The sequence below is a fragment of the Cavia porcellus genome, unplaced genomic scaffold, assembly GCF_034190915.1.
Source record: "Cavia porcellus strain 051 isolate PalLab524CR breed Dunkin Hartley unplaced genomic scaffold, mCavPor4.1 scaffold_28, whole genome shotgun sequence".
Classification (NCBI taxonomy): Eukaryota; Metazoa; Chordata; class Mammalia; order Rodentia; family Caviidae; genus Cavia; species Cavia porcellus.
The window spans coordinates 27337021-27357441 of record NW_026947511.1 but is presented as its reverse complement, the minus strand read 5'-3'; the positions used below and the strand labels follow the sequence as shown (position 1 = coordinate 27357441).

At 36.7% G+C, this 20421-nt stretch overlaps 1 protein-coding gene and 2 non-coding genes across 4 annotated transcripts in view; all 3 read right to left on the bottom strand.

Moving 5' to 3' along the window:
• Positions 1 to 20421, bottom strand: part of Ccar1 (cell division cycle and apoptosis regulator 1) — a 52391-nt gene that overhangs the window by 14043 nt on the left and 17927 nt on the right. For both annotated transcript variants that reach the window (XM_003473655.5, XM_013156849.3), the window contains 10 exons: positions 19022 to 19215; positions 16667 to 16781; positions 15472 to 15664; positions 10539 to 10668; positions 9722 to 9883; positions 5802 to 6027; positions 5162 to 5275; positions 4459 to 4625; positions 3514 to 3724; positions 2625 to 2708 (listed from right to left, as the gene is read on the bottom strand). In XM_003473655.5, coding sequence (XP_003473703.1) covers positions 2625 to 2708; positions 3514 to 3724; positions 4459 to 4625; positions 5162 to 5275; positions 5802 to 6027; positions 9722 to 9883; positions 10539 to 10668; positions 15472 to 15664; positions 16667 to 16781; positions 19022 to 19215 — 1596 coding nt within the window. The remainder of the gene's footprint in view (positions 1 to 2624; positions 2709 to 3513; positions 3725 to 4458; positions 4626 to 5161; positions 5276 to 5801; positions 6028 to 9721; positions 9884 to 10538; positions 10669 to 15471; positions 15665 to 16666; positions 16782 to 19021; positions 19216 to 20421) is intronic.
• On the bottom strand, positions 4766 to 4830 carry LOC111757988 (small nucleolar RNA SNORD98). Its single transcript, XR_002792240.1, has one exon. It is a non-coding gene; the product is annotated as a small nucleolar RNA SNORD98 (small nucleolar RNA).
• LOC111758015 (U6 spliceosomal RNA) lies at positions 14522 to 14626 on the bottom strand. The gene has a single exon (XR_002792259.1). It is a non-coding gene; the product is annotated as a U6 spliceosomal RNA (small nuclear RNA).

Here is a 20421-nt window from a genome sequence, read left to right as displayed (position 1 = left end):
ATTGAAAATGCTAAGATGCCAAGTTTTGCATACAACATGATAAAGTCCATCAACCAATTCCAAAGCTTCTACCTAGTAAAAAAAGAAAATGGAACTGACTGTCTGTAATCCCACCAATGAGCAAAATTGAGGAAGTAGGATCTCAAATACAAGTCCCAACCAGTCAATTTACTAAGGTCTGGTCTCAATCCACTATGAAAAAAAGAAAGAAACTATCAAAATTTCAAATGACATGTTTAATGAAAAGTTTTAGTAACATCTTTTCTACATATACCATTTAAAAAGTAAGGAAGCTCTATATAACTAAATGAAAGTTTCAAATGGCAGGCAGGCATGGTAGTGTAGGCCAACCCAGGACTCTGGAGGTTGAGTCAAGAGGACCACTGCAAGTTTGAGACCTACATGGGTTACATAGTGAGTTCAAGGTCAGCGTGAACTACACAGCAAGAACCTGTCTTTAAAAAAAAAAAAAAAGGGCCAGAGATTTAGCTCAGTGACATAGCAACTGCCTGGCAAGCATGAGTCTGGAGTTTGATTCCCAGTACTAAAACAAACAAATGTAATGGCAAAATCTTACTCTAACTGCTATATTCTCTGAATCACAAGCATTTTTTTTGTGTGTGTCTTTTTCTTTTTTATCGGTACGGGGATCGAACTCACGACTGCCTGCTTGCAAGGCAGGCGCTTATGCCGCTGAGCTAAATCCCCAGCCCCTGAATCACAAGCATTTTAAATGAAACCTGATGTTTAAAATTTGGAAGTAACCCAGAAAGAAACATTCATCTAATATACATTTCTCTACTTATTAAAAAGCAATCAGGGTTTCACTACTTATATAGCCTACATAGGCAGCCCTTGAACTTGTGGCGATCCTCCTGCTTCAGGCACCCAAATGCTTACAGATGCGTGTTACCATGCACAGCAGGAATATAGTTTTAAAGAGTCAAAGGTTCAGCTGGGTGGACACAAGCATCTAGAGTTGGAGGGAAGGGAACAGCAGTTGGTTTTGAGGCCAGCCTGCCCAGACTATATAACAAAATTCTATCTCAAAAAATAGAACAAAACAAAAAGAATCAAAGGTTCAATTAGCCAAGTATGGCGGGATGGACTATAACAGCAGCAACTTGGGATGTCAGTTCATAGGATCACCTGAGCCCTTGAGTTTAAGGCCAGGCAGGGTAACACAGTGAGAACTGTCTCACCCAGAAAAAAACAAAACAAAACAAAAACCCAAAAGGTTTTTCCTGCTGAAAACAAAAGTTAACCAAAAGGTCAGTTTTTAAATGTTTGATTAACTGTAGCTAGCCATGGCAGTGCAAGCCTGTAATTCCAGTACTTTAGAGGCTGAGATAGGACGATTTCCACACATTCAAGCCTGGTGTGGGTTACACAGGAGCTTAAGGCTGGCCTAGACTACACAGGGAGTATCTTAAAAAACAAACAAAAAAACCCAACAACAAGAGCAAAACAAAAACAAAAACAAAAACAAAAGCAACTTATGATCCTCTAGTTTTTGTTTTGTATAGGCGGCAGTCTCGCCACTGCAGTCTGCCTAGACTGCCTTCAAACTCATGCTCTTCCTACCTTAGCCTCCCAAGCACTGGAATTACACAGGTGTACCATCACTCTTTGCTTTGCCTCACACTCAGGTCTTCTGACCTTGTTACCTACAGTCACATATTAGTCCCAGAGATGCAAAATTGCATAAAGATAACTGGCACAGAGGCACTGGAAAGAAATACTATGAGTTAACCAGATCTTTTAGAGATTCTTAAATGTCTGTCATATTTTATACTTCTAAATGTATTCTAAAAATTGGATTACTTTTTCATTCTTTCTTTGTTGTTGTGTTTTGAAACTAGGTCTCACTAGGTAGCTCAGGTTGGCCTTGAACTATGTGGCACAGGCTGGCCTCAGCTCAGGGTGATTCACCTGGTTCAGTATCCTGAGTACTGGGATTCCAGATGTGTGCCACAGTGCCCAGCTATATTACTTTTTCTTTTTTTATATTACCTTTTTCTTATTTCTTTTACCCATAAATTTAAATTACTTAAGTACTGATTTTTTGGAATATTTGCAAACCAGAAAACAATTTTACTGTCACTATAGTCACTTCCATATTGCATGCACTTGATAGCTATTGGCTGAAATTATTTATAAAGTCACCTTTTGTAATTGAAAGATGTGTGTGTATATACTCATGTTTACATTTACAAAAACTAATACATGACTGGGTGCAGTAGCACACATCTGTAATTCCACCCCTGGGAAGGTTAGGCAGATAGACTTTTTTAGCTCAACCTGGACAATTTAGCAAGACCCTGTCTTAAAATAAAAATTAAAACAGACTATGAATGTAGTTTGCTAGATTCAATGCCAAGTAACACAAAATAAAAACCAAAAAAAAAAAAACAACAAAACATAACATCAATGGACTCCATCTTGATCTTTTTTTTTTACATTCCTCTAGGAATTCAGGGCTTTGAACATGCTGGATAAACAATCTATTTCCAGGACCTCTTCATTGATTTTTATTTGAAAAACTAAGACTTTCACTCTCGCTGATATTATTCATACTTGTTCAGAGACTTAAAAAAATTAAAAACCCTAATGTTCAAGTTTACCTTCATTGTCTTTGGATCCAGCTTAGACCAATGAGTAGGTGTGGAAATCTCTTTAGCTTCACCATCATCCTTCTCTTCTTCATCCTAATATTTAAAGTTAAGAGCATAATTACTATTCTGAAACCTTTAAATAAAAGTAATTTATTTTTAAAAGTCTGTTGCTGATCTGTGCAAGGTCACAAATGTTTCAGATTGTCTTCTCCTAAAGTTATTATTTAGGCAAGTCCACGGACATACATTCTACCACTTTTAACTGATCACAAAGACACTCATCAGCCAATCAAAGCCAGATCTGTGAAACACAAAAGGGTCATAAATTACAACACAAAGGATATCAGGGATGCACAAACACTGCCGGTCTCCACTAACCACACAGTGTGTGATCTTGCCCCAATTTTCAAGCCACCCCAATACTGATTTAGTCAGACCTTTGAAATGTACCAAAGACGTTGCCACATAGCCTGAAATTTCCAATCTCTCAGACTTGTGGTTGTCCAATTTCAAATATCCATGACTAGAACTGATGACCGTGAAAAAGAAAATTTTTTAAATTTCAGAAAATGGCAAAATGTTTCAATGGCTTAATACTGAATCTTGTTCAACAACTGGTCCCAGATTCCAGCAACTAGACCTATGGTAAAAACAAAGTTCTGTGCAATTTAAGCACACCTTATTTTCCTTTGAGGTCTCAGCACTCTTAAAGTCAGCATAATAGACAGGCTTTTTAAGAGAGAAGAACATACAACTATTCTGCTGAAAGCTGGTTACCAGTCGCTGTGAGCAGCTATGCTCCTCCGTGTGTGTGTGCTGTGTAGTGTGTGGTGTGCATTGTGCCTGTGTTCCTGTGCCTGTGAGAAGCGGGAATAGAAAAGGGATTAGCGTTCAGTGCCTGTTCTCCATCAGCCTCCTTGCGTTCACCCTGAAGCTTCTCCACCAGCTGCTGCTTGTATCCTCGGGAGAGGGTTTCCCACTCTGAGCGGGTGGGAAGGCAATGCCAAACATCCGGGAAAAATAAAACCACTGTCTCCACATGAGCTGGAACTGTACGCCCCTTGTGGGTCTCCTCAGGGCGATGGTAGCGAATCTCTGCAAAACGGTACCTGTTGCAAGGGAAGAAGCATGTTGGAAAAAAAATTCTAAAATACATTTAAAAGACCCTAGTTCACTTGTAGCACATCAAGTAAAGAAATTTTGCTGCAAGAACTTGAAGTTGGTCTAAAAAAAAAAAAATTATAGAAGCCATAGTTCCTCTTTTGGTACATTTGTAGAATATTTTATTGGTTAAAGGAATATGTTCCACAAGGCATCTTCAACTTTGATTACAGAGCTACCCATGTTTTAGAGAATACCTGGAAAAGCTGGATAGCTGTTCAGATTTCATGTGCTAAAAAAGAATATTCTCCATTAAGTCACAAGAAACACTATATACTAAAATGCATAGGATAAATAAGCCTCAAGAGAAAATATGGCTGAACAAAAATAATCAGCAACTATATTATTTTATAACAAAAGATATATAATGAAATGAAGTTCTCTCTTGACGATCTTCTCCAGCTATACATGAAATGAAAAGTTTTTCAACATACATCCAAGTTCCAAAGTACAGCATAACAGAACATGTAAGTTTTCAATTTATTTTGATTAGTTTCTTTATTCTTTTTTTCTCCCCAAACAATCTGGGCACCAAATAAACTTTTACTACAAATGGGGATTTTCCTTTGAGATTACCTGCACAACCAGGATTGTTAAAAGTATGGGGAAAGACTGATTGACAAGAATAGCTACATAATCTATTAGAAAAACATTTCTAAAGAAGAAACAAACCGGTGCTTACCATTGTGTGCAAACACTTAGATCAATGCCTGTCAGAGCCTTACAACAACGAATAGCAGTCTTAATCAACACAGAAGGATCCTTTTCTGGGTCTGGTCCATCCAGCGAAGGAGACCAGTGGCCTCCAATGGCCATGGCTTCATCCTTGCCTTTCATGCCCACTAAAAACTGATTCAAAAAGATTCAAAACATAGAATCATTTCCATATATCTTGTAACTGATTAAATTACAAATAAACACTTGAAAGGGAAAGGTACAAACCTTCCCAGTACCATTTTTACTACCTCTCGAATCTGTCAGTCAAGGAAGAGTTCAGTTCATCGTGTTCCACACTGCATTTCAGCAATGGAATAGGATTTACACATCATAACTCATCCCTCTAAAATATTTCTTCAAAGTAGAGTTCTTTTAAACAAATAAACTATAATTGAAACTTTAACAGCACCCAGATACTCTAAAGCCCATCATCACTAATATTTTTTACCATATTACAAATTTAACACATCAAACTGACAGTTGATTTAGTTATATACAAGTAACACATAGCGATAATCTGCAATGAGAAAAACATCTGCATTATTGAAATTGTGAGTACAAATTACTAAATTGGCAAGATTAAAAATTATTTTTAAAAAAATTTTATGTACACACAGTAAGAACTAAATCAATATACATCTAAAATCAAAATAAACATTTCGTTTTACCTTAACAAGTCTAGCAGGATGTTGAAATCCATCCCGAAGTTCTTGTGGGTCTTCAGCAAGAGCACATGATTTATGATACAAATCTTCCATGCTAGGGCTAGCCATCAGCATTACCTATTATAGTCAAATAATTCAATCCTGTCAAAAGTCTAAAGTAATGTAAAGAAAATGAGAAGCGCTACTATTTAACCTTACATATTAGACTTTTAAAAATAAAAATGGAATATAAAGTGCTATAGCAAGAAAAACATGATTAGATACCCTATAAACTTTTAACTTTACAAGGGATGATTTCTTATTCAATGGTTGGAAATTACTGACTGTAAGCCACACATTGAATGTTATCCTAAAGACTAAAACTTTAGTGCATCCCTCTCTCAACAGAAAGTTTTAACAGAGGCTACAGGAAGTTATATAGCATTCAATAATATCAAGTTTTTATGAAATTTAAAACATTAAAACAATAGCCATTATTTGACTTATGAGGTAAGATAGATTAAATAGCTCAAACAGAAATAGGTAAGAAAAAAAGATGTACTCAGGTCTATTATCTAATAACCACTTTCTAAAGAGTAAATCTATTTATCCTATTTGAATAACTCTAAGAAATGCAAGCTGTATATCACAGTGGAATACAAACCTTTGCACTATATAAGTGGTCAGCATCTGGAGGATCAAGAACAGCCATGTTTTTTTCTAAGGATTCTACTTCTCTGTGCATTACATAGAAATTGCAGTAATTTCCCAGCTGAAATGGTCTTGACAAAGGGAAAGCATCCACCCATGTAAACTGAGCATCAAAAAAGTCACTAGGTATGTATAAATTCTGATAACGGCGCCTTAGTTCCATCATGTCACAACTACGGCTGAAAAACAGACATGAGTAGTGAATAAACAGCCTTAACATCAAAAGTTATGCAAGTATTCACTGAACTCGGAACTACATATAGAACCTGACTCTCTTAAAATGAAAGCTAGACATTATAGTTAATAATGCACTACAGATTTTCATGTAGACAGACATATGAAGATCTTATTTTCATATTAGTATACTCACAGCTTTTAATCTGAGGAAGGGGGTACCAGGAATTGAACTCAGCCTCAAACTTGCGAGGCTGATGAACTATATCCCCAGTCTCTCACAGCTTTGAATAAGTGTTACATTTACTATTCTATCTCTTGGGTGAAGCTTACAATTCATTAGAAAACACCCTCTGAAATGAAGTAACTCAAAATCCAGGTCCAGAAGAGATCTGAAAAGCAGTTGTGTCCCAGTTGGAACTACTAACCTGGAAAATTATATTTCATATAAGACATATACCAAGAAGGGATGAATAGTACCAAATAAGTACATGTGTGCTCTTCAGTCAGGTTTGCACAGTAGAACATAGAAAAACTAAAAATGTTACTCTGCAGCAAACACATATATTAAGCATATTTAAACTGAAAATTAAATGCAAAACTTCCTTTGAGGGCAAGCCACTTGGGACCCCTTCTGTCTCTTAGGTAAGTTTTCTTTGGGAGCCTGAAGCAGGAGAATCACTGTGAATGAGGCCAGTCTGGACTACAAAGTAAGCTCAATGCCAGCCTGAACTGCATAATGAAACTGTCTCAAAAACACGGAGGCTTTCCTTCCCCAATAAACTCAGCTTTCTTTCCACAACAGTTAAAAAAAAAAAAAAACCAAAAGCAAAATCTAAATGTCTTTTGATTACCTACACATCTCTATACCCCTCTAGATGGATGTCATAAGACCTATATCCAATTACTATGTAAATAAAAAATAGGGCTTTTGTCTTTTAAATCCGGCACTGATATTTTATTATTTATTTAGTTCATAAGCCGGGGACTTAGCTCAGTGGCTCAAGTGCTTGCCTGTAAAGCGCAAGGTCATGAGTTCAATCCCAAACCAAAAAAGTCTGTATATAGTTCATTAATGGTTTTAACCCAGGGCCTTTGCACTAAATTTTATTTCTAGACCCTCTTAAATATTTTTAAGACAGAAGTCTTCTAAATAGCTAAGCTGGGTCAAACTTACTTTCCATCTGCCTTAGCCATCTACAGTGCTGTGATTTAGGTGAGTACCATCATGCTTGGAAGTAGTAGTATAAAGAATCATCTCCTTTTCCCCAAGAAGCAGGACAAAAATCCAAAGGCAAATCAACTTGGTAGAAAGCCAAGAAATGCTGAGTATGATGACACATGAATAAAATCTCAGCACCAGGAGGCTGAGGCAGGAAGATTGTTTCAATTTTGAGCCTGGACTATATAGTGAGTTCTAAGGGTATCCTCACCTACACATGCGACCCTGTCTCAAATTTTAAAAAGGAAAGAAAAAAGCCAAGGAATGCTTGTCAAAAGCATAATATATTAAAGTGGAAAATGTCAGCAATTTGTAAAATGAAAAGGTAACTACATTCTCTTTCACAATAACATCTATAAGCCAGGGCCAGTGGTGTAAACCTATATCCTGGACATCCTGAAGCCATGGGTCTCTTGAGCTGATGAGTTCAAGACCAGCCCAACTGCAAAACTGACCTCAAAAACAAAAAACTTAATAAAAAATTGAGTTAACCTATATGTAGAGATTTCTTTTTCCAGTAAATGAATTTCACAAGGAGAGCATACTTTATACACATAAAAATAAAAAATGTGAAGAATGTTGCCATCTCAGTAGTAAAGCATTTGCCTAGGATACACAAGGCCCTGGGTTCAAATGCCAACAACAAAAAGCCAAAGAAATACAGATATACTTTGTGATTGCTAGTATAACTATACTTTATTTTGGATAAAATTCTATCAAAATGATAGAAACATGAGAAATGTACTTTGCATTTTTTTAGGACAAAAAGTGTATGATAGTTTCCCAATACTGTATTTTCACCCTAGAAATAAAATCTATAATAAAAGTAAGTATAAATAAAGCATTACTTGGACATACCAGCTCTTATGATTTGTTTCACTTTTGAAATGGAAGTATTGCTACATTGGCCTCAAAAATCACAATTCCCCCAACCTCAGCCTCCCAAAGAGATAGGGCCACAGAAGCCACTGCTCCCAGCTAATATAAGGAAACTTGATTTCCATAACTACAAATGAGAAAAGGCATGGAAACTTTAAAATGATTTTTATTTGCAATGAGTCCAACTCCTCCCAGAATAATACTTAAATATTGAGAACAAATGACTCAAAAACTAGAGTTTCTCAGTTGGGCACAGTCGCCCACAGGTGTAACCCCAGTATCCTAGGATGCTAAGTAAGAGGACTTAAAAGTTTGATGCTAGAAAATTTAGCAAGACCCTGTTTCAAAACAAAAAATGTAACAGAGCTGGGTATGTAGCTCAGTTGTTAAAGTCAAGCAATGAAAACAACAATCAGAGCTTCTCTATATAGTATCTTCGGAGTGGGGAAAGTGATTTTAATTCTAATGGAATTAGATTAGATATTTTTAAGTGTAAAAGTAAACACAGATAACAAAAACTGAAAATTAAGAGTAATTGTTGATTTAGGGGCTGGGGCTTTAGCTCAGCGGCATAAGCACCTGCCTTGCAAGCAGGCAGTCGTGAGTTCGATCCCTGGTACCAGTAAAAATGAAAAAAAAGACAAAAAAAAAAAAAAAAAAAAACAGTAATTGTTGATTTGACCTAAATCAAGAGTAAATGAACACCAGCTGGTGTAATTTTAATTAAGCAAACAAAATTACATAGGTCAGCAGGTAAGATTCTCCTCAGCACTTAAATACATGTGTATGCTACATCTAGACTGAATATTAACACTGTGTTCTGTTGAAATACACTCAGTCACTCAGGTCACTACAATGCAGTTACACAAATTGTGGCTCATACTAAAAACCTTTGAGACCGCTTTTAAAGATTTTCTTATTTTACTGCCAAGTTGGTGGTTCCATTGTTAAAACTATTTACAGTGGTTGCTACCACAACCCACTACTACCACCATTCACTATGGAGTATCTCTGTTACACATTGGGCTTTATAATATGCATGCACCTCACATTAATCTTGAAAGTTCCTATGAGCTTTTAGCAATGATGCTTAGAAGTTACTGGTAACCTGACCCTTACCCACCAATTCCAAAAGCTCAGTAATGTAATTAGAGACATACATGGACACACACATGCATATTACACAGGTCTGAAAGTCTTTACAAGCCTGTTTGGACATTACACTTTATCAACACAGCTAAAATTGAAACTGGTTCAAGCTGTCTTACTGCTCCATCCCATTCATGCACTTAAAGAGTTATCAATAAATCTGCATCTTAATGCTGTCAACATTAAGGAACAAGTTTCATCACAAAAGAATTTTCTCTAGGGCTTCACTTTTCAATGCTTGGTATCCTAAATCAGTCTATGCAAATAATGCTCCCTGTAGAAAACTAAATTGTGATCTCAAATTGCATTTACGGCCTTAAAGAGCAATAAATATCAGTAAATGAATTTCACAAGAAAAACATTCACAAGGAGAGCATACTTTATACTAAACTGCACAGAATTATGAAATAATAACCCAATTAAACAACAGGAGGAAACAAAGAACATACCAATCTAAAGAAAACTTGGAAAACTGCACAGTATAACGTGGAACAACACGGCGAACTCTCCGAGGTGATCTTTCTCTCTCTCTCCTGGGTGATCTCTCCCGGGATCGCTTCCTCTGAGGAGATCTTTCTCTGGATCTACGTCTTTCTCTTTCTCGTTCACGACTTAAAGCAAATTTTTCTAACATTATTATATTTTTGGCATTAAGGTAGAGTTCTTTAAAAAAACAAATGTAATAGGTAATTTAAGCAAAATTCCATAGTAAAGCTGTTTAACTTCTTAAAAACTGTGGTTATAACCAGGGGTGGTGGTGCACACCAGTAATACCAGCACTCTAGGAGGCTGAGACAGGAGGATCACATGTTGAGCTCAATCTGGGAAATTTAGTGACTTAGCAAAACCCTGTAACAAAACCAAAAAAATTAAAAAGAGCTGGAGATATAGCTCAGCACAAAGGGTCTGGGTCCAAACCCTAGGACTGCCAGCAAAAAAGTGTGTCATACACATATATAAACATAAAATTTACCTTTTTGACTTTTTCACAGGGCTGGCACATAGCTCAGAGGCACAGTGCCTACTTGACAAGCACAAGGTTCTGAGTTCAATTTCTGGTACCATCTCCCCACATATACAATCTCTCTACATAGTTTAGGTTGGTCCAGAACTAGCAGTAAACCCCCATTTCTCAAATTCTGGGATTATAGCATGCACCATCACATCAAGTATATTTTAACCATGTAAGTGTACAGATCAGTGATAGTCAGTAAATTCCCATTTCCTATGCAATGACCACCATCTGCAGTATATTTTAAAACATACCTTCGATCATCTTTCCTGTTAGGCACTTGATCCCCTCTGTCATTCCTTCCTGAAAATCTAGATGGTGGATCTAACCTTCGTGCTGGCTGTGGCTGAGAAACTATACGAACAGGAGGCTGCAATAAACCAGCTTAAAAAGATAGAGGAAAAAAATGGTTTTAAAAAGCTTTGCTTAAACAAAAGTTTTAAAACAACCTGTTTGAACTAGATAAGATGACTGGAAGTCACTAAAATTGCTTTTTTTTCTCTTTTCTCTTTTTTTTGGGGGGCAGGAGGGTTTAAGGATTTAAACAATGGCCTTCAAACTGACTCACACCCCTGCACGCTAACATTTTATTTTGAGGTAGGGTCTTACTGAATTACCTGGGTACAAAGTTGTGATCTTCCTGCCTCAGCCTTAGAGGTATGGAGTATCATGCCACTTAAAACTGCTTTTTTGCTGTTTTTGAGACAGTGTATTGCTCTATGTGGCCCAGGCTGGTCTTGAATTCACGGTGATCTTCCTTAATCCACCTCTAAGTGCTAGAATTACCATGCCTAGCAAAACTGCTTTTTCAAAATTGGTGTAACATAAAATATTTTGAGGGAACAGAAGTTGCTTTTGATGAGCGCTGCCTAATTACTGCACATTAAATACTAAAGTTTCATTTAGAAATAACAAATATTTTTAGTTAGGGCAATACAAGGTCTGCTTTCCTTAAAACAAATTTAAAATCATCTATTGGCTAATCTGTTTTAAAAATAAAAAACAAGGGCAGGAGATTTAACTCAGCAGAATAAGTGTCTGCCTGGCAAGAGCAAGGTCATGAGTTTGATCCCCAGCACCAAAAATAAATAAATAAATAAATTTAAATTAAATGAATAAACAGAATGAGTAAGTGTCCAAGTCTTTCATCATGCTACATTAAAATTTTCATTCTCCTTTCCACATTTCATAAGGCTTCATAAAAGTCTTTTTTCTACCCATCCTTGTGGCATACATCTATAATGACAGCATGAAGTAAGAAAGTAAGGAAGGAGGACTGCAAATTCAAGCCCAGCCTGGGCAACTTAGCCAGACCCTGTCCAAAAATTAAAACAGGACTGGAAAATTCACTCAATGTTAGAGTGTCCCAGCTTCAAGTCTCAGTATAGCCATGAAGTTTTTTCTTTAAAATTGCTTAACAGGGTGGGGGGTTTAGCTCAGGGGCACCAGGTCATGAGTTCGCTCTCCAGTACCAAAAAAAAAAAAAAAACTGCTTAACCTTGGGGATGCAATTCACTCGTGGAGTACTTGCTACCATACTCAAGGCTGGGTTTGATTCCTACAGGACAAAAAAAAGTTCAATGTCTGAAAAGAACTATAAGCATCACAGGAAATAAGCATGCAAGACAAAAGCATGGTAACGTGATGTATGAAAAATTTACCATCTCACAGTTTTAGCATCTTTTTCTGACACTAGTCTACTAAATATATTAATTTCAATATGAAGCGTAGTACAGTCTGTCTGAATTACCATTCTGTAGTTTATTGCAGGAAAAACTATCAACTTCTGTGCTTCTTAACAGTTATGACAGGGGCTGGGGATGTAGCTCAGTGGCATAAGCGCCTGCCATGCAAGCAGACAGTCGTGAGTTCGATCCCTGGTACCAATAAAAAACGAAAAAGACAAAAAAAAAAAAACCAAACAGTTATGACAGCAGGTGTGGTGGTTCACACCTATAATCCCCACACTCAAGAGGCTGAGGCAGGAGGATCTTTTCCTATAATCCCAGCACTCAGGAGGCTGAGGCAGGAGGATCTTTGAGACTTCAAGACCAGCCTGAGCTACAAAGGGAGCACAAGACCAGCCTGAACTGCACAGTGAAACTGTCTCCAAAAAAAAACAAACAAATAAACAAACAAACAAACCAAAACCAATTATGAGTCTGATTTACCAGGAATAGAAAAATATGTATGTCAACAGGATTCTTACATTTCTTTAATATTTAAGGCAATTAGAGCACAAAAAGAAAAACAGCTGAGTGTGGCAGGGCACACCTGTAATCCCAGCACTTGGAAGCTCTGACTGGAAGCTCTGACTGGAGGCCAGGCTGGGATACATAACAAATTCAAGGCCAGCCTGGACTATATAGGGAAATACTGTCTCAGAAACAGAGAGAGGAAGAGAGAGGTAAGGAGGGGAGAGGGGAAGGAAGGGAAGAAAGAAAAAGGGAGGGGGAGAGAAGACAAGGAAAAATGGGAGGAAGCAGGGAGGTAAAAGAGGGGAGGGAAGACAAAAAAAAGAGGGGAGGGTAAGAAAGAGGAGAGGAAAGAAAGGGGGAAAGAGAAGAAAGGAGAACAGAGGGACAGCTAGGTAACACCTCTAATTTCAGCTCCTCAGAAGGGTATAGCGGAGGATCAGAAGTCTAGTGCAGATGGTATAGAGAATGCCGGTCTCAAAATTTTTAAAAAGGGCTAAGGATGTAGCTCAGAGCAAAGGACTTGGTTTAAAGAAAAAACAAATAGGAATATGAGCCATTCAAAGTCTAGCTCAGGGGGTTGGGGATTTAGCTCAGCGGCATAAGCGCCTGTCTTGCAAGCAGGCAGTCGTGAGTTCGATCCCTGGTACTGATAAAAAGGAAAAAGACAAAAAAAACAAAGTCTACTTGCTATGAAATCTGTATTTTTTTAAATTGTTTTTTTAACTGCTATATTCTGTTTTGATATGTTTAATCTTACCCTCTTTGAGAAGTAAAACAAATGTGTAGGACAACCATGTTACTGAACTCTTGTTCGATCATAGAGCAGAAGGGTTTGTAGTGTCACTTTATGAATGTCATTCTAAATGCTTTAATTCCATAACATGAACAGCTACTTCTTCTAAGATGACAATGTGTAACTCATCAACCAGCAATTTCTTACCGTTTGTTTTTCTGTAAGTTTGTATCATTTCTACCCTTTTTTAAAATCTCCATATATTCTTTTGTTTCCTTTTCTTTAAATTAAAAAAAAAAAAAAAAAAACCAAAGTCTAGCTTGGTGACAGACTATGTGCTTAGGACACAAAAGATCCTGAGTTCAATCACTAGCACTAAATAAATAAATAAATGGAATGGAATAGAGGAAGAACATATTTCTTACATTAAGTTACGCTACCTAAAATATCTTTTTGGCCTTCATTACTGAAGGTATTAGTCACTAGAAGACATTCTCTAGCCTTCTAGCAACTGATAAACTGATACTTAACACTTGAAACTCCACTAAAATTAACCCCAACTTACTTTTTTCCTCTGTAACATTTTAAGGGGAGGTACCAAGAATCAAACTCACAACCTCACACTTACCAGGCAAGCACTTGCACTGCTGAGCTAAATCTCCAGGCCCTCTTAACATTTTTTATACTACTCTCATTGTTTGTATTAATATCAACCAAGAGAGCCAGAGATTTAGCTCAGTGACTCAAAAGCTTGTCTGCTAAGCACAAGATCGTGAGTTCGATCCCTAGTACCCAACAAACACAAACAAAAACAAAACAAAAAAACAACAAAGAACATGGGCCACATCAATAACAGAAACACGCTTCTTCGGGCTCTCCCATAATTTTTTCCCCCATTACTGGAGATTGAATTCAGGGCATTTCACTACTGATCTTTATTTTTCAACCTTTTAATTTTATTTTCACTCTGAGACAAGCTCTCAGTGAATTCTTTGGGCAGACTCAAACATTTGATTATCTACCCTCAGTCTCCCTAAGAGCCATGAATCACAGTGCTCAATTCTATAGGTTTTTCCCCACTCATTGTGCTAGGTCTCACACCCAGGGGCCCAGCCATTTTACGCACACAATGTACTATCCTTAGCTATATCCCTAAGTCTTTTTTGGTCCTTTTTTTTTGCTTTCTCGGTACAGGGGATTGAACTCATGACCTTGCACTTGCCAGGCGGTGCTTATGCTGCTAAACTAAATCCCCAGCCCTCCTCCCTCCTCTTCGTTTTTTGATTTTTCTCTTTACTCAGAACCCATCAGCAGTGTTTGTTTATACTTAGCGTGTCATCCTTGCGCAGGGGCCAAGCTAATCTTCACTGTATCATTCCAATTTTAGTATATGTGCTGCCAAAGCAAGTACTTTATTTATTTTTTGAGACAGGGTCTTACTATGTAGTTGTCTCTGAACTCACTTAGTGCAGGCATGCCTCAAATTATAATATGTTCATAAGAAATAAATCCCCAAAAGATTTTCTCCTGTAGAAACAAGATACCAATAGGATGTGTGTGCATGTGTGATACATTCCTGTCATGCCAGGAGGCAGGAGGAATGCTGTGAGTTCAAAGCCATCCTGAACTACACAGTGAGACCCAGTCTCAAAACAAAACATCACAAAGATTTTCTAAGTCTACAAAGAATTTTCTATCCACTGAGCTTATTTCTATTACTAAAATCAATTTAGCTGCCTGCAAAGCATGAGTTTGATCCCCAATACCCCCCCAAAAAATAAAAAATTAAAAAATCAATTTACGAATATCTCAATGTAGCTTACAAAAGCAGTGTGTGTTCTATTCAGGATGTCTTAAACTTCTGTTTATTTTCTTCTCTAACTCCCTCTTTTGTAATTAAACGCATACTTGCTAGGGATATAGAGAAATGGTAGAGCACTTGTCTAGTATGTGTGAGGCTCAGAGTTCAATCTCCAATACCACAAAAGAGACGAGATGAGACAAGACGATACAGACCAGACCAGACCAGACCAGACCAGACCAGACCAGACCAGACCAAGGGGCTGGGGATTTAGCTCAGTGGCGTAAGCGCCTGCCTTGTAAGCAGGCAGTCGTGAGTTCAATCCCTGGTACCGATAAAAAGGAAAAAGACAAAAAAAAAAAAAAAAAAAAAAGACCAGACCAGACCAGACCTGACCTGATCTGACCAGTGATGGATAATACCCTAGATTAATACAAAGACAACATACATCATACCTTTCTGCTGCGGCTGCTGGAGTAAGGGCTGTGGCTGCGTCTGCAGCAGCGGTGTAAGAGAAGCTGCTGAAATCTGTGCCTGCAGCAGGGACTGAGGCTGTGGCTGAGCCTGAACACCAAATGTTGTCTGTGGTGTAATTGGCTGAAGTACAGCTGGAGGAGTCTTCAGTAAAGGTTGAGTTTGGGACTGATTCTTGAATAAAACAAAATTTTAAAAAATTTTTTTTCAATGGAAATAGACTTTTATTTAATTGAAGTGATTTCCATTTTATTTTGATACATTTTTCCCCATGATGACTTATAGAATCAAGTCAATACAAATATTTCATAAATATCTGTCCATGTTGTATATACACCTACACAATATCTCTGCAATATCTTTCAGCAAGAAAAACACAGAAGAGTAAACACCCAACATAATTAACTAGGTAGAATGAAAATCTGCTCCAAATATTTGTTTCTGAGGCAAAGGCACCACACCTGTTCAATTAAGAAAGCCATCCTTACAACACAGGATGACTTTTTAAGTAGGGCCTAGAATACTTAGCCACCAATTAGGTATTGAATGGCAGAAATACATCCCCAGCCATATATTCAGAGAGAATAGATTCCAACAACTCAGGCTCCTTTTCATTGATTCTCACAAAATGTGCTTCTCTGGTGGGGCAGACTGGCACTTCAGTTGACCCCAGGTATCTTTCTCTTTGACCTTTTTTTTTCTGATCATTTTCCTTGACATATTTCAGGAAGCTATGGCAATTCTTTAAGCATATGTTTCATATATACATTAATCCTCTTGACAATTATCTTGCCCTTAACGTGTTTGTTTATAACAGTGCCAAAAGCAAGCTGAGTAACATTATAGACTCTTCCTGTTTTGTCATGGTAAAATTTGTATGGCATTCATTTTTGCACCATACTCATTTCTTTGATGTCTACAATATCACCCTTTTTGTAGATGCACATGTGTCTACAAAAATGTACGTGGCCAAAGGAACAACCCCATGTTTTCTAAAAGGCCTAGAGAACATATACAAGGTTCCCCTCCTCTTTCTTTTGTGTTCGTCATTTTGGCAAATTACTGGAAGATGGCAGTTCTGGCCAAAAGGCAAGAAATAAAAATTTTAAAGAAAATTCATAGTGAATTAGATGACTCAAATACCAAACTTCTTTCGTAATTCAAAATTGTATGTACCTGATTTGGTAGTGTTTGAATTCTTTGAGCATTCCATTTAAAAGGCATATTGGGATTGTAAGTAGCTTCAACTAATACTCGATCACCCACTTGGGGAGTTTTCCCTTTGACGGCACTGAAAAAAAAAAGTTAAATATAAATACAAGTAAAAGACCCCTTGTATTTTGTTTTAAAGTCATGTTCCATGTTAATCATTTTGTTTTGACTTACTTTATTCTGCTTTATTTCACTTGGTTTTATTCTCTTCGAAATTAAAAAAAAAAAAAAAAACACACAAGTAAAAAGAGATTATCCCCAGAAGATTTATATGTAATTTAAAGTGACTCTCTCTTACACATATTTGAGATTTGAAAATACACTATATCTGAAATGGAAGGATGCAAAGTTCTTTTAAAAAGTAGATAAATTAAAACATAAATAGTAAATAGTTCTAAACTCATTTGGAATTGATCATGTAAACCCTTGCATACGAACAACTTTTTTCTTCTCGTTGCATAGTATCTCACAGCTTTACATGCCAAGTGTTATTGCTCGCGGCCAGCCCTTTTTGAGACAGGGTACTGCTAAACTGATTAGCCTAGCTTTGATCTTATGACCCTCCTGCCTCGGTCTCCTCAGAGGCTGTGATTATAGTACTTTACATCATACCCAAGCAAACACAGGATCTGAAGCCAAAAGCAATTATTATTTTATGTTCTCATAGTATTATGCTCTATTGTATAAAAAAACTTTCTGATTTATAACTCAAGAGTTAAATTTGTTTTAAGCTTTCACAAAAAAAGATGGAGAAAAAAATAGAAATCTGGAAACTGAAGTTCTAGAAATATCTTGTATGGTATTTCCCAAACATAATTCTTAAGCTTAGAAGTTCACCAGAAATACACTGAAAGTATGTCAGCACTTGGGAGGCTGTAGCAAGAGGATCAAGAGAAACCAATTCACCCTTCCTGTGAGACAGCAGCAGCCATGCAGTCAGGGACAAACAAGAAGCCAATCTGCCCTTCTTGTTAGACAGTTGGCAAGCGGGCTGGAAGTAAAGAACCACCCTTTTCCCATAAGCAAACAGCTGATTTAGGGGAAATCAGGCTGAGCTAATAGCAACTGAGGTACAAAACAACTTAATGCTTATATTGTTTGACTGACTTCACAGGCCTAAAGCTGGAAGTCTGATCATCTATTTAGAGGATAATAATGTACAATATAGCAATTATGAGGGATTTCTATCTTGTTTTTGAAATTCAACATTATTCTGTTGTTTTGTTCCAGTTTATTGTTTTGTTTTATTTAATGTTGTTTTGATTGGTTTTATTCTGTCATTTGATCTTATTATAATGTGATAGTATCGGCAGCAATTTTGAAGATAACAAGAGGCATTATTGTAGCCATTCCTAATTTCCTTTTATCTTGTGTTTGAGTCATGTATCACTTTCACTGTTTTGTTTTGATGGGTTTTATTCTGTTTTACTTGGTTTTATTCTCTTTAAAATAAAATTATATTTAAAAATATAAGATAGGGGCCTGGGATTTAGCTCAGCGGCATAAGCGCCTGCCTTGCAAGCCTGTGGTCATGAGTTCGATCCCTGGTACCGGTAAAAATACAAAAAAAAAAAAAAAAAGATAAAGAGTTCAAGGCATGTCTGGGCTATATGCTTAATTTTTTTTTTTTTAATATGGGCCTCGAACTTGCAGCAATCCTCCTGCCTCAGCCTTCCAACTGCGGGAATTAACAGGTAAGTGCCACCATACCCAGCTACATAGTGACATTGAGACCTGACTAAGATACAAGTGAGGTCTTGTTTAAAAAGCAAAACACTAAAAAAAAAAAAAAAAAAAAAATATATATATATATATATATATATATATATATGAAATAAAATACCCTGAAATTTCTGAAGAAATTGCGTTTCCTATAACAAACTTATCAAAGTACTATTGTGCCCCCCCACTGCTAAATTTGATTGGCTTAAAAAAAGAAGTACTATTGTGAATGTTAAGTCTATTAATCATATGATCCTACTAATTTTTCAATTAAAAATGCAGACTATTATCAGAGATGTCAAACAAAAGATTAGATTTTAAAAGGCATGTATCCCTAGTCTGTTCATGAATCTCATTAGACATGCCATCTAACTCCCATAAAACATTTACAAAGAACTGACCATAAGTACTTTGTTCAACAATCAAGATAGGCCAGAGTTTTAGCTCAGTGACTCAAGTGCTTGCCTGGCAAACATGAGGTTATGAATTTGATCCCAAGTACCAAAACAAAACAAAAAACTATAATCTTTGCCATGAGGAAGCAAGTCCTTTACACTAAATTCAAGAAACCATCTGCCAACAGCTAATAAAGTTTACCTAAGCTGAAAGAATACATCTTCATCCACAAATCCGAAGGTATCATGTAGCTTTGTAACAACTCCTGTGAAAACGCGTTGTTTCTGAGGTTGGGTCTGTTGCTGACTGGATCTTGGTGTTGGATAGGATACAGTTATCTGTGCTGCAGGCTGTGGAGTAGACAGACTAAGACTTGTAGGGAGTGCAACAGCTGGCTATTGGAAAAAATCAACATCAAATTAATGATTTGAAATTGTCTGATAATTAAAAATTGATTTATCTCAAAGTGTTACATTTTATAGCATATATAAAATACTTATGTACATCTTGAAAGTAACAATACAGTATGAAAAATTCTGTTATTTTCAACATATTTCATCTGTAGGTTTACTTATTTATTCATTTATTTATCTAAAGTACTGGAGATTGAATCCAGGACCACTCTATGACTGAGTTGTAGGGCTGGTAGTTTTTAATTTTTATTTAGTTTTTATTGAAACAATATCTTGCTAAATTTGTCTAGGCTCACCTGAAATTTACAATCAAATTTTAGCCTCCCTTAATGCTTGGTTTATGGGAGTGAATGCTAGGCTGGATTTGAGTTCTACTGTAAGGTTTTTCAATGGATGTGCACTTTATTTTTAAAAAATAACTTAATGGGCTGGGGATATAGCTCAGTGGTACAGCACCTGCCTGTGAAGTGTGAAAGCCTAAGTTTCATGCTTGGTACCAAAAAATAAATTATTTATTTATTTACAAGAAAAGTTAAACAAAGCTACTTATTCTTGTTCATCAGCTACTCAGCACCTGTCTATGAGAAAAAAAATCACATAATATTTTATCACAGGGCTTCCTGGAAATATTCTATTTAAATATGTACACATACAGATAAAAACAGACCTCCTCCTATTCTCTCACAAGTAAATGGAAGCCTGTAATATACACAGCAACATAGATTTTCTTCTACTCCACTCATGTTTCTGAGATACCCCGTATATACATGACAATTCTAAGGGTGGCAGTGCAGCTAAATAGTACAATCAGGGAAGCACAACATTTGTGGGGCCCCAGTTTTTCTTTTTTAAAACAGGTACTCCTTGTAGGATATGGTAGCCCATGCCTAGAATCCCTGCACTGAGGAGCGTGAGGCAGAATCTAGAGTTCAAGATCAGCCTTAATTGTCTTAACAATGTTCTGTCTTTAAAAAAAGACAAAAAACCCCACAAGGACTCACTATATATATATAGTTTATGCTGGCCTTTAACTCATACTGATACTTTTGCCTCAGCCTCCCAATGGCTGGGATTATAGACATGTACCAACATGTCCAGCTAAAACCTGGATTTAATAACTCCAATACTTTAAAAAAAAAAAAAAAAGTTCTACTTCCCTTTTCTCCATTCCTTTTAACAGCTGCAGAA